At 36.2% G+C, this 14,975-nt stretch overlaps 1 protein-coding gene across 1 annotated transcript in view; it reads left to right on the top strand.

Moving 5' to 3' along the window:
- The window catches only part of MACROD2 (mono-ADP ribosylhydrolase 2), a 2,047,020-nt gene that overhangs the window by 1,959,790 nt on the left and 72,255 nt on the right, over positions 1-14,975 (top strand). Inside the window, 1 exon segment of the mRNA XM_043602917.1 lies at positions 12,123-12,200. Coding sequence (XP_043458852.1) covers positions 12,123-12,200 — 78 coding nt within the window.

Here is a 14,975-nt window from a genome sequence, read left to right on the forward strand (position 1 = left end):
CATTTATCTAAAGTCTGAAAACAGGGACAACTGATAAATGCTGTTGGAAGTCAGAGTGGTGATTTCAGAGGGAGGGTAGTGGCTGAAAAGGATGATGAGCAGAGCTGCCAAGACATGATGTGTGCTGTTTCTTGAGCTGGTGCTAGTTATACAAGAGTGTTCAATTTCTGATAATCCATCATGCTGTATACTACATGAAATTTGCACTTTTCTTTATGTATATTTATCTTCAGTGAAAAGTTAAGAATTCCAGGGTATTTTTTTCCTCAAAAACTCTGAACACAACTTTTTTTTAAAGAGTAATTTTTTAACTCTTTTTTTAATTTTATTTTTTTATTTTTTAAAATTTTCATCCAAATTAGTTAGCATACAGTGAAACAATGATTTCAGGAGTAGATTCCTTAGTGCCCCTTACCCATTTAACCCATCCACCCTCCCACAACCCCTCCAGCAACCCTCAGTTTGTTCTCCATATTTTATGAGTCTCTTCTGTTTTGTCCCCCTCCCTTTTTTTATATTATTTTTGTTTCCCTTCCCTTATGTTCACCTGTTTTGTCTCTTAAAGTCCTCATGTGAGTGAAGTCATATGGTGTTTGTCTTTCTATGACTGACTAATTCCACTTAGCATAATATCCTCCAGTTCCATCCACGTAGTTGCAAATGGCAAGATTTCATTCTTTTTGATTGCTGAGTAATACTCCATTGTACATATATACCACCTCTTCTGCATCCATTCATCCATCAATGGACATTTGGGCTCTTTCCATACTTTGGCTATTGTTGATAGTGCTGCTATAAACATTGGGGTGCATGTGTCCCTTCAAAACAGCACACCTGTATCCCGTGGATAAATGCCTAGTAGTGCAATTGCTGGGTGGTAGGGTAGTTCTATTTTCAGTTCTTTGAGGAACTTCCATACTGTTTTCCAGATTGGCTGCACCAGCTTGCATTGCCACCAACAATGCAAAAGAGATCCTCTTTCTCTGCATCCTCGCCAACATCTGTTGTTGCCTGAGTTGTTAATGTTAGCCATTCTGACAGGTGTAAGGTGGTATCTCATTGTGGTTTTGATTTGTATTTCCCTGATGATGAGTGATGTTGAGCATTTTTTCATGTGTCAGTTGGCCATCTGGATGTCTTCCTTAGAGAAGTGTCTATTCATGTATTCATGTCTTTTGCCCATTTCTTCACTGGATTATTTGTTTTTTTGGGTGTTGAGTTTGATAAGTTCTTTATAGATTTTGGATACTAACCCTTTATCTGATATGTCATTTGCAAATGTCTTCTCCCATTCTGTCAGCTGCCTTTTAGTTTTGCTGATTGTTTCCTTTGCTGTGCAGAAGCTTTTTATTTTGATGAGGTCCCAGTAGTTCATTTTTGCTTTTGTTTCCCTTGCCTCCAGAGACGTGTTGAGTAAGAATTTGTGAGGGCAAGATCAAAGAGGTTTTTTCCTGCTTTCTCCTCGAGGATTTTGATGGCTTCCTGTCTTACATTGAGGTCTTTCATCCATTTGCAGTTTATTTTTGTGTATGGTGTAAGAAAGTGGTCCAGGTTTGTTCTTCTTCATGTCGCTGTCCAGTTTTCCCAGCACCACTTGCTGAAGAGACTGTCTTTATTCCATTGGATATTCTTTCCTGCTTTGCCAAAGATTAGTTGTCCATACGTTTGTGGGTCCATTTCTGGGTTCTCTATTTTGTTCCATTGATCTGAGTGTCTGTTCTTGTGCCAGTACAATACTGTTTTGATGATTACAGCTTTGTAGTATAGCTTGAAGTCTGGGATTGTGATGCCTTCTGGTTTGGTTTTCTTTTTCAAGATCGCTTTGGCTATTTGGGGTCTTTTTTGGTTCCAAATTTTAGGATTATTTGTTGTAGTTCTGTGAAGAATGCTGGTGTTACTTTGATAGGGATTGCATGGAATATGTAGATTGCTTTGGGTAGTATTGACATTTTAACAATATTTGTTCTTCCTATCCGGGAGCATGGAATCTTTTTCCATTTTTTTTTGTCTTCTTCAATTTCTTTCATAAGCTTTCTATATTTTTAAGCGTATAGATTTTTCACCTCTTTGGTTAGATTTATTCCTAGGTATTTTATGTTTTTTGTGCAACTGTAAATGGGATCAATTCCTTGATTTCTCTTTCTGTCACTTCATTGTTCGTGTATAGGAATACAAGCAATTTTTGTGCATTGAATTTATATCCTGCAACTTTGCTGAATTCATGAATCAATTCTAGCAGTTTTTTGATGGAATCTTTTGGGTTTTCCATATAGAGTATCATGTCATATGCGAAGAGTGAAAGTTTGACCTCCTCCTGGCCGATTTGGATGCCTTTTATTTCTTTATGTTGTCTGATTGCAGAGGCTAAGACTTCCAATGCTATGTTGAATAACAGTGGTGAGAGTGGACATCTTTGTCTTGTTCCTGACCTTAGGGGGAAAGCTATCATCCCCATTGAGGATGATATTAGTGTTGGGTCATTCATATATGGCTTTTATGATCTTGAGGTATGATCCTTCTATCCCTACTTTCTTGAGGGTTTTTATCAAGAAATGATGTTGTCTTTTGTCAAATTCTTTCTCTGCATCTATTGAGAGGATCATATGGTTCTTGTCCTTTCTTTTATTGATGTGATGAATCACGTTAATTGTTTTGTGGATATTGAACCAGCCCTGCATGCCAGGTATAAATCCCACTTGGTCGTGGTGAATAATTTTTTTTAAATGTATTGTTGGATCTGGTTGGCTAATATCTTGTTGAGGATTTTTACATCCATGTCCATCAGGGAAATTGGTCTATAGTTCTCCTTTTTAGTGGGGTCTCTGTCTGGTTTTGGAATTAAGGTAATGCTGGCTTCATAGAAAGAGTTTGGAAGTTTCCCTTCCATTTCTATTTTTTGGAACAGTTTCTAGAGAATAGGTGTTAGCTCTTCCTTAAATGTTTGGTAGAATTCCCCTGGAAAGCCATCTGGCCCTGGACTCTTGTTTTTTGGCAGATTTTTGATTACTAATTGATTTCCTTACTGGTTATGGGTCTGTTAAAATTTTCTGTTTATTCCTGTTTCACTTTTGGTAGTGTATATGTTTCTAGGAATTTGTCCATATCTTCCAGATTACCCATTTTATTGGCATATAATTGCTTATAATATTCTCTTATTATTGTTTTTATTTCTGTTATGTTGCTCGTGATCTCTCCTCTTTCATTCTTGATTTTATTTATTTGGGTCCTTTCCTTTTTCTTCTTAATCAAACTGGCTAGTGGTTTATCAATTTTGTGAATTCTTTCAAAGAACCAGCTTCTGGTTTCATTGATCTGTTCTACTGTTGTTTTTTTTTTTTTTTGGTTTCGATAGCATTAATTTCTGCTCTAGTCTTTATTATTTCCTGCCTTCTGCTGGTTTTGGGTTTTATTTTAAAGTTTGCAATGATTCTATTTGCTGTGGTGCTTTATTAGGTAGGGCCACAAAATAAGATGACATCACAAATGTGTGGTTGAGAACTATTCAGTCCTTACATTGTAGAGTCTTTTGGTCTATAAGAGTAAAGCCACTTCTCATTTTTTCCACCAATGCGAAATCATCAGAGACTGTTGGTTATGAAACTATTCTCCCTATCTTTTTGGGGAATTTATCAATATAGTTCTGTACTATACACAGAACTGATAATCTTCCAGTACAGTCTGGTACTGCTGCAAGTACTTGAAAAATGCCAAAATATTTACATGGTGTTTGGCAAACAGTGACTAAACTCCCCTCTTTGCAAGTAATTTTCACTACCATCCTGTCATCCCAGACAAGACAGCAGGCTCCAGAACCCTGCCCCCGTGGACATGTCCATTCTGATTAGCTAACAGGAATGCCAGTTATTGTTCTGGATATCACCCCAGATTCCCTCATTGCTACTTTTCCACCCAAACAGTGACTGATGCAGTTTAAGGATCAATGAAAATTAATTTGAGAGAATTGAAATGGGGAAAGGGAACCACACATTTAGGGAAAATTCCATCTCCACCTCCATGTTGAGACTTTGTTCTGCTCTGCGTCAGGGATACCAACTTGAATGGCCAACATTCAAAAGTTAAATAAATCATCCAAACCTACATGTTCCGAAATGTACATGTCAGAATGTTTGCATGCTCCCCAAACACAAATGTCATATGTTGAGCCAGAGCCCCTGCTGTGATGGTATTTGGAGGTGGGGTCTTTGGGAGGTAATTAGCTTTAGAGTAGGTCCTGATGGGAGCAGTGGCCTTACTAAGAAGAGAAGGAGAGACCTCAATTTCTGTCTTTCCTTCTGCATACACACTGATTTGTGTGAGGACACAGCAAGAAAGCAGCCTTCTGCAAACCGGGAAGAACACCACCACCTGAAACTAAATAAGCCAGTACCTTGATCTTGGACTTCTAGCTTCCAGAGCTATGAAAAAAAAAAAAAATCTGTTGTTTAAGCCACTCAGTCCGTGGTATTTTGTTATAGCAGCCCAAGCAGACTAATATAGTCAGCCATTACATTAGAAAAAAACAATTATAATAATTTCTAGAACTCACAGTTAAATTTAGTGTAAAATACTAGTGGATTAAAATACATTATCTTATTATTTCTTCCTAGAAATTAAAAAAAACACTTTAAGTTAATCCTTAGTATACTTCCCAAGGTCCTCATAAAATCACATTTTGCAGTATTTTGTTTTAACACATTTTTCTCAGTTTATGAGGCAAAACATTGCCTTCATCATACAAATGCCTCTATACACCCCATTTCCTGTAATACCAGATGTCACCTGATTTTTCCCCCACCAGGGTCATATCTGGAAATGAAATTTACTGAACTTGTTTTATTCTGCATGACCAGGCTGTTCCCCTTTTTAACTTTCTCTAAGTTTCTTGGTTCAGTATTTTTCAATCTGTGTACAAGGTTCATGAGAGTGGTGTACATTTGAAACACCTAAAACAGTGAGTGTTTTAAAAAATGGATCTAAAAGAACACTATACTTCTAAAAGTAACATTTGTAAAAAACACTTTAGAAACGTTTGAAGTACACACATACACATTAAGATTAGATAATGAACTCACAAACACTGCAAAGTAAAGTCAAACTCACACAAGCTATGCAGAAGCGACATATACTGAGGTTACTTCAATTGGTAGGAAAGTCAGTGAGTCTTCGAAGAAACCATTTCATCATCCCCAAGAACTGGATCATCTGGAGGCAACAGCAGCTCAGGCAGTTCGTCTAGAGACTCAGGCAACTCCTCAAAGAGTTGTCCACTCAAGGAACGTCTAAGACTTCCTACCTTCTTTCCTTCTTCCTACTCTTCTAAAGTCACCAAGTTGCTCATTATCCTTCTTTGTTCCACCTCATCCAAGGCTTGTGGCTCCTCCCTTCTCTTTCAGTAAATCTCTTCCAAGAGACTGATAGTGAATATCTTGGCTATCTTAGTTTGGGTTCTCCAAAAGCAAAACTCTGAGACAAGGATATGGTGGCAAAGGGTTTATTTGAGAGGTGGTCCCAGGAAGCACGGGTAAGGCATAAGGAAGTAGGTCAGGGAGAGGAAGACAGACAAAAGAGGGTACATTTGTGAACAGGTTACTGCTGAGGGGAACTGGGGCTCTATTTCTCTAAGAAGAGAAGAGTATATTTAAAATTGTCCCCCAGAGAGGTGAGGAAACAGGTTTTATCTCCTGAAGCCTTTAGGGAGTTTCCAGTTGGACATTAGCTGCTGGGTACTTCTGGTTCATCCAAGGAAAGAATGCCCTCACTCAGAGTCTCAGAAAGGAGCCCATCTCCCGGAACCATCTGCTGTGATCGCAGGAGTATCCCAATAAGATATTGGTGGAGCATGGTCGATTATAAGGCTTAGGTATAGAGAGATCTAAACTGTCTAGGCCACAGAGATAGAAATGGGCTGGAAGAGGCAAGAGAAAGAATAGTAGAATGAATCCAGCTTTGGGGCATCCAATATCACAATATCATAGGATTATTTATAATGGCAGAAAATTGGATGCAACCCGATTGTCCAAGAATAGAAGCAGTAGTAAAATAGCTTGTGGTAGATCCACAAAGTGAACCACTTTGCAGCTCTTCATATTATAGAATTGTATTCAGTAGCACAGGACATTGAAAAAAAAAAAACTGAAAAAAGTGAGGACATGCAACCATTTTCATTTGGATAGGCTTGTGGATCCTTTGAGATGTGAGGAATAAATAGGTGCTAAGGAGAAATCATCCAGGTCTTTGAAGTTCACAGAAAATTAGTAACTCCCACAAAAAGTCCAAATGTCTCCAAACACATGTCTTTACATCACTTGGGGAAAAAGACAAGCTGTGCTCCAACGAGGTGAGTTTTGACTCAGTCCATTAGGAATGTAGGAAAAAATGTCTGGCTCTCAGCAGTGCGGGGTCCTTGCATCCCAGCCACACTACCCAAGTGTCTGGCTGAAAACAACCTGAACCCAAAGGTTGAAGCATTTATGAATCTGGAGATAGACTGTCGCTACTGCCTCAACTTCTCCATGAAATAAAGTAACTGAGAAATGGTGGCCAGCTGCCAGGCTGTGACTATGCTCAGAGTTAGGACCCAAAAAGCCTTCATCATTTCTCCTACAGGGAATGTTCTCTCAAAGACTTTTCATTATCAGATTGAATTAAGAAGTATAAATAAAACACTCCCTGATTTATAGACCAACATATTAATAGAATTCCAAGTCAATTTACACTCAGAACCATAGCTACTTTTCATGCCTGTGGCCTGGTCAGATTTTTTTTTTTAATCCTTTAAAAAAAGAAAAGGATATCAAGAAATCCTGCTAGGCAAGGCATAGAGTGATAGAGGGAGGCAAGATCAGAAAGGAATCTGAAGGATGGAGGTCAAGGATAGCAGGTCACAGACAACTGGAAACAAGAGCAGATTTGCCTTTGTTTACATTGCCAAGGGGGAAAAATTAACTTGATGGAAAAGGGTAATTAAGCATTTCTTTTTCCATCATAGTCCAGCCTGGCTTCATATCCAGCTGTTCTATTAGACATTGTGATGATCCTTCGTCGAGTCACAGAGTTAACAATGGCCAGTGTGGCACTGATGTCACATGGCACTCCTTTCCCCCACCATTAACCTTTATTTTATAAATAATATAAATCTCACAGTGAGAACAGCCCAACTCAGGTAGGCAGAAAATGAGGGAAGCCTGAACAGTTACAGAGGCGTTGTCAGAACAAAGAGATCATTTGGATACATCAGCAGATTAGCATTGTAAGGAATTTAGAGAGAGTGGTTCAGCACCCTCAGTTCCTATGTGTAGAAACCAAGATTATGTAAGGTGAATGGGTTTTCCTAGAGTTAGGAAGCATGTTGTTGTAAACCCAGAATCACAACCCCAAGCCAGTGTCCATCTGTCACAATTGATCCTCTTACTTGCTTATATTTTCAATAACAACTGCAGAAAAATACCACCCCCAGTGTAGATATCAGCTGGTTTACACAAGTTACTATTTGGAATTTGGCATGTGGTTTCTAATAGAAGCAAAGTTAGTGGTACATGATGGTAGTTTTCTCAGCTGTGCCTCAGAGACTGTTAGTACCCGGATTCCATAACTCTGGGAATGATTGGCCCCTTTTAATGGGGGTTAATGATTGCATAATGAAGACAAATGACCGATCCTAGCTCAGTCTGGCCTCCCAGTGCTCAGGGCAACGGCCTGTCCTACGGACCCAGTTACTTTTCAGGTAAATATAGAGCAGCCTTGTATATCCAGCTGCACTGAGACCAACTACAGTTTAGGTCATTGCCATCGGAATACTCTGGAAATGTATTGCAGGATATATTTTTCCTATATAGAGGAATAGTCACTGCAAAGCTTCAGTGAGACCATAATCGGCTGTGAAGACTCTAGTTTATTGTGGATAAACACACCGTTCAGATGGAGGAAAAACTACTTCATTCTAATTGCTTCACATAATAAACCAGCGATTCAAATGAGCAGGCCAGGATAAATGTTTTGCTTCTTGTAATCGAAACAGTTGACAAGAATCAGAGGAAATCCAGGTAACTGTGTTTCTGGGCAACTTTTGCATCAAGGTAGGAGACTCATGTATGAATGTGTACATGCTACAAAGCAAATAGATCAGGCATAGGTGTTTGTAAATAGCATGTATTTTGTTCAGACTCCTTGGAACTTCTGCACCAACATGACCTCTTGCTGCAATTCTAAATAGTAGGCAGGGATTACCTTTTTTACTAGATGGATTTTTGCACATCTCCTGACTTGAAAATGTTTTCAAAGACTGTTAATCACCATTCCATTTTGTACTTTATAGTCATTTCTAATTTTGATGCAAAATGTTGTTTACCAGCTGGATTGCCCACATCATTTATTAAACACATCTGTGTACGTTTTTGGCTATTTCCTCAAGTCAAATCTACTTTAAGAATTCAAAAAGAGACATTACTTATAAATTCATGAAGCGGACATCAAGTTCTGTGGATAATTCTCAATTATGTTAAAAATCTTTTGTAAAATAGCAGTGTCACTAGCATTAAGGTGTAAATTTCTATAGTTATTTTTAACCTTGCTGACATATGAGAGTATGATGGAAGTAATCTCCTTCTAGAGAAATGAGTAACAATATATGTACACATTTTACATATCAATTCAAAAAGGTTTGTGGACCCCTAGAGTATATTCAAGGGTTAAGAACTAAGTTCTTAACTAAGGTTAAGAACTTTTGTTGTTAAGGGGACATTTTTGAAAGTGATAGTACCTATTTTGATTTATGGTTTAGATATGTGTATTGAAAATTCAATAGTTTGATCATTTACCATCACATCTTCAATCTATCCACATACTATTCCATATAGATATGTGTAATTGACTGCATTAAAAATGGCCTACTGTTTAGAATTTGTTTTATGTTTTTTTTTAATTTTAATCTATTTTAAATATTCTTTTAAACCTTTTCAACTTCTTAAATGAGGAGATTTTGTTTTAATTTATGAAAGTGTATCTTTTTATTCTTGTTAATCTTAGAAGATAATCTATCTTCAGAACTTTGGCTTGAATATTCAACTTAATATTTGCATTTGAAAAAATTTTCTAATAGAACATTGACCTTAAAGATTTTGAAAGTCAGAATCTACATATAAATTTAATTCCAGTTCTCTGCTATTAAAATAGCATTGACTGAATCTCAGAATTAGGTGATAACCCCTTTACATTTTTTGAACATTACCACATGATAATTTTTAGAATAAAATAAGATGAATCCAAGGTACTGCAAGAATTTAGTATATACCACTACATTTTTCACATAGAAATAATACACTCTTTTAGTGACCATCTATACTAGATATATTTTCTTACTTTCTCATTATGAATAATATTTTATACATACACAGTGCAACTTTCATCACCCCCTAGACACAAAAGCTCCACTGTCATTTCAAACCCCCAACTAAGTATAATATAATAGGATCTATGATTTAAAACATTCAACATCCAGTCTTGCCAAGGTTCATGTGACTAGGAATTCAAATAGCCCTTTGGAAAGAGAAACAGCAATGGAAACAGTCTTTCGTAACCACGTGGTCATGTGTGGATGCCGTCATGGTCTTACTGCTTTCATCTAGCTTTATTGTTGTATGTGGAGGTGCAACCATTTCAAATACAAAACAATATTAACTTGTGGGTTCGGCGATGGGTCGTGTTGTTAGGAAATCCTTGCCATCACATAAAGACATGTACTTGTGTACACACAGAATATAGTTCTACAATATACATAGTGTTTTATATATTTTATTTCTAAAACTAGAACACATTCTTAAATTAATAGTGTGTTATTTATAGTCCATTTGGTAGCATTTTTTTTCTAATCCTATATAATGGTGAAAATAACAATTGATGCCGTCTTGGATTCAATGAAATACGTTACATATAGATTAGAGGACATAATATCAGAAGACACCTACCTTAGCAATGTTAAAACAACTCTCCAAGGAAATTGAAACTGAAAGTTCAATTAATTTGCTAGAGACATAGATTTTAGTGATAGTCTAGAGATTGATTTTTCAAATACTATCACCCATCATATGTGAATAATTAAACCAATAAACTCAAGTAAATAACTTTTTAAAAGACATTTCTTATATAATATTTGGTGCATGAAACATAATGTTTATGTAAATGATAAAGTATAATGAATTATTGTGGATTGTACATAAATATATTTTAAACACATGCAAAATCTTGGATCATCTTAAAACATTAATGTTGAGGGCAATGAGTATTGCCCAAGACTACATATCAAATGATGCCATTTCCTATAAACAAATAAAATTTTCAAAATTAAAATTTAGCCTGATTCATATAGCACCTTTTTAAAATCATTGTTCACTTTCAGTGTTAATGTGGAAGAAAGTATTCAAGGATTTGTTTTTAATCCACATGTTAGAGCCAAAATTAAAGTCATGTTTTAATGGGAACTGGTTTAAAAATGTTTGACTTGAGTGAGAAAACTGTTTGGAAAATGTGTCTATGTTCACTTTTGCTTCCAAATTTGGACTTTGAAACTTACTGTCAGTCTCAAAAAGAAATAAGAAGCTGTGCAGATAATTAAACATTTGCCTTGGGGGAATTATTTGCAGTTAATTAAAATCATACACTTTGGGTGTATACTTGCTTCACTGGTTATTAAATTTGAATCATATGTTAACTACCCAGGTTTCTCACTTGTCCATCAAATGTTGCTTGTGGCAGGTTCAAGAAAAAAACTTTCTCATAATATTCTAAACCATATTGTTTAAAACTATCTCCAAGTGTGGGGAGGGAGAGAGGGAAAAGGAATAAGGAAACAAAAGAGAAATGATTTATTTGAGACTCCATCTGAATTCTGCTCTGTTCAGAGTTGCAACTCAGTGGGGCAATGTGAACTTAGTAGAGAACCCATTTGTAATAGAAGTGTCAGTCGGCCATCCCCAGTTTTCTCCATGGCCATATGCATGGAAGATTGGCTCATGGCTTTTAGATATCTTTAGATTACTACCCTTTTAGCTGCATGAAAATACGCCCTAGATTATAACCTCTAGGAGTGCAGAGTCAGTTACAATTGACGCCCCAGCTTCAAGAAGTGCCTGGTGTAGAGTTGGCCCTTAATAAATAGTTTTGGAATGAATGAAAGACCCATTTCTGTCTTGCCACTAACCCACCCACATGCTGTTTCCAATGGCTTTCTAAAGAGCCTACAAGGAGGCCTCAAATATCCAACAAGGAATCCTGTGTAGTCTTGTAAGAGTCCATAGTCACTGAAATCTAGTTGGCCATGTTATTTCCTGTAAGTGTATCATATAACAAAAGAAGATGAACTTATGCTGATTTCACATTTAAATGTGCTATTCGAGGGAGAGGATGAAATTGCCCAGAACAGAAGGTTTGCATTCCCCTTTGCTATTGTTCTACTGGTAGGGTTCCTCAGGAAGATGAACTTAATTACAACTGGATTTCAAAGGTCTGCATCTGGCTTTTTCAGGGACTCAAGGCTCCCATACATGAACAATTGCAGTAATGGAAGCATTAAGAACATTAAAACTGATGTTCCTTTAATCTCCTCTACTTTGCCTTCCTTTCATATCCTTTTGCACAATTCTCCAAAGACTTTCACTAATACATAAAGCCTGCTTATATTTTCTTCTTTGTTGCAAAAAGATGACCCAATCAAATTTCTACCATCTTTACCTTCGTACAAACATCTTACACAGTACTTTAGGAACAGCTTATTTATCAGTGAAAATATTTAGGTATTTTAATGATATTTTTTAAAAATAATAAATTACATTCCCCAAAGATAGAGCTATCATGTCAGTGCTGGAAGCTGCCCTACTTCCTAGTTAAAAATGCTAACTAGGGGTGGCTCAGTCGGTTAAGCCTCTGACTCTTGGTTTCGGCTCAGGTCGTGATCTTGTGGCTTTGTGGGTCCGAGCCTTGCATCGGGCTCTGCACTGGCAGTGCGGAGCCTACTTGGGATTCTTTCTCTCTCCTCTCTCTCTGTCCCTCCCCCAGATGCGCTGTCTCTCAAAACAAATAATAAACTTAAAAAAATGCTGACTAGAGGTTTTGCTTGTTTGTCATGTCAGATTCTGCAAAGGACGATAGTATTACAAAAGACGATGAAGTAACAGATCATTCTGTGTGTGACCAAGATCATCCCAATGGTAAGTTGTGAACTCCTTTTTCATTTTTTTTTTCTACTGAGAACTACTACATTAAAAAACAAACAAACAACAAAAACAAAAAAAACATGAATTTTAGTTTTTCTGGAGACAGAATGGAATCTGATACTATTTTATTAGCTATGAATATCAAGTAATTGGTACCTGCCAAGTTTGGAAGGGAAATTTGCTCTCCACAATCCTCATCACTTATTTTTGTACCCATCTGGATTTATTTATTTTAGTTACCTGCCTATACTCTATAGGCATTGGGTGTACAACTACAGAAATGAAGGTATGATAACAATGAGAATAAATGTGAGACATATAGAGAATATATCTAGGAGACTGAATCTACATATCCTCAGAATACCAAGAAGAGAGACTAGAACAAACAGAAATGAAACAATCTTTAGAAAAATAAGAGAAAAAAGGTTTTTCTAATGCAAACCAGCTCCTCCACCCAAAACACAAGGGTACACATATTTATAGGCCAAGATACTGAAATCTCAAATAAGAACAGAAATCTACAAAGCCTCATGGAATTTCTGAAGATAAGTGATAAAAAAAAAAAAAGGAAAATCAAAATCAGGTTACAAGCAAAGTACCAAAATCAGATTAGCATTAGCTTTCTTCTACAATTCTAAATACTAGATGAAATGGGGTAACATTTCCATTGCTCTGAAGGACACAGTTTCTATATTTAGTGAAGTCATTATTCATGCATGAAGTCAAGAGTAATATTTTCTCAGGAATACGTAGATTAAGAAAATACACCCCTCAAGTATCCTTTCTGAGTAAACTAACAAAAATCCTGTGCAAAAACAAGAAATATAGAAAGGAAGGAAAAAGTCAAGACTGAGAAAGACTCACTTGGAAATGACTATATGATAAGAGACTCATTATGTGTATGAAAATGTTGAAATAGTTGCTTCAAACTTGGTATCAGAATGTTTTAAATTTTTGCTTTTATCTTTGAAAATTATGGTGTGTTGTTTCAAAATGAGAAAGAAAAAGGAAAGACTGTGTTTTCAGGAATGAAAGTCTAAATAGACGATTATTGTCAATGAAGATAACTAGACAACCTACACCAACAAAACAAACAAACAAATAAACAAAAATTATGGGCTCTGTTTAAAGGCAACAGAGAGCTAACAAGATAGTGAAGAATTATCAGACCAGGTTCTGGTAAAAAATACATATCCAGGGATGTGAGCGCAGAATTGAAGCTGTTTTTATTTTAGGTCATTTGCTGATCCTACAAAAGGTATCTGGAGTCCCATTGCTGACAATGGCAAGGGAACACAGTAAACCCTTAGTTTTTGTGTTGAAACCCCAAAGATATGTACCCTAACAGAAATAATGAACCCACAGTAGACCAGCTTTCTGAAAGACTGGTGCCCAGCTTTGAATCATCTCAATCCTCAAATTAAACTAAGACCAACCCAGAATGCTAGTCCCTATAGGCACCTGAGAAAAACAAATGTAAAACATTTATTAGATGGAAAAGGAAGAGTATTACAGATGTCAAGCCATTTACAAAAACTATTTGTTAAACATAATGTTCAGCACACACATACAGAAAAAAAAAAATAGCCACCACCCCCCACCAAAAGAAACAAGATAACATAAAAAACAGTCAAGAGAAATAGGCCCTTTGGGGCTGAAAATATTAGAGTTATTATAAAATAAAGTATAGGAAGTATAGAAATAAAGTACAGATTATAAATAAAGTATATAAAGTATAAAGTATAAAATAATTTTGCTGACTGCTATTACAGGGGATAAAGACAAAACTGAAAAACTTAGCTGAGAACTGGAAATTCAAAACAAAACAAAATGACATAAAAGAAAAATAAAGGAAAGTCTAAAAGTGAAAGATGCCATTACTGAAATGAAGAATGTAATGAATAGATTCATGGTTTAACCACATATTAGACACAACTAAAAGAGAATTTGTGAACTATAATTTAGGTCAGAAGAATATATCCAAAGTAAAAACAGTAGAGATGGCAAATGCTGAAGAAAGGGAAGAAATACAGAGGATAGAATGATAAAGCCTATCACAAATGTACTAGAAGGAACAAGTGAAAACAATTACAAGCATAATAAATGCTAATTATTGGATAAGTCTAAATAAATATCAGTGATACCAATTCTTTTTAAAAAATATTTTTTTAATGTTCATTTATTCTTGAGAGATAGAGACAACGTGAGCAGGGGAGGGACAGAGAGAGAGGGAGACACAGAATCCAAAGTAGGCTCCAGTCTCTGAGCTGTCAGCACAGAGCCTGATGTAGGTCTCGAACCCACGAACCGCAAGATTATGACCTGAGCTGAAGTCGGAAGCTTAATCGACTGAGCCAACCAGGTGCCCCTGCGATACCAATTTTGAGAATAAGCAGGAAGGTATGACCTATAAGAGAAGAGAAATCAGTTAATATAAATCAATTCAGAAATGGCACAGATAGCATAATGAATATGAAAAGCCATGTTAAAAGGTATTATAATTGTATTCCACATCTTCTGAAAGCTAAAAGAAGTATTGTTTATGTTAGAGATATTAAAGATATAAAATGACCCAAATTGAATTTCTAGAGATGAAAATTACACTTGATGGGAATAATGGCAGATTAGCCACTGCAGAAGAAAAGATTAGTGGATTTGAAGATATAGCAATAGAAACTATCCAAATTGAAACACAGAGAATAAATGACTGAAAACTGAAAAGATCATCAGTGAGCTACAGAAGAATGTGAAAGGTAATACCAATTCCAA

This window comes from Prionailurus bengalensis, chromosome A3 (assembly GCF_016509475.1).
Source record: "Prionailurus bengalensis isolate Pbe53 chromosome A3, Fcat_Pben_1.1_paternal_pri, whole genome shotgun sequence".
Lineage (NCBI taxonomy): Eukaryota > Metazoa > Chordata > Mammalia > Carnivora > Felidae > Prionailurus > Prionailurus bengalensis.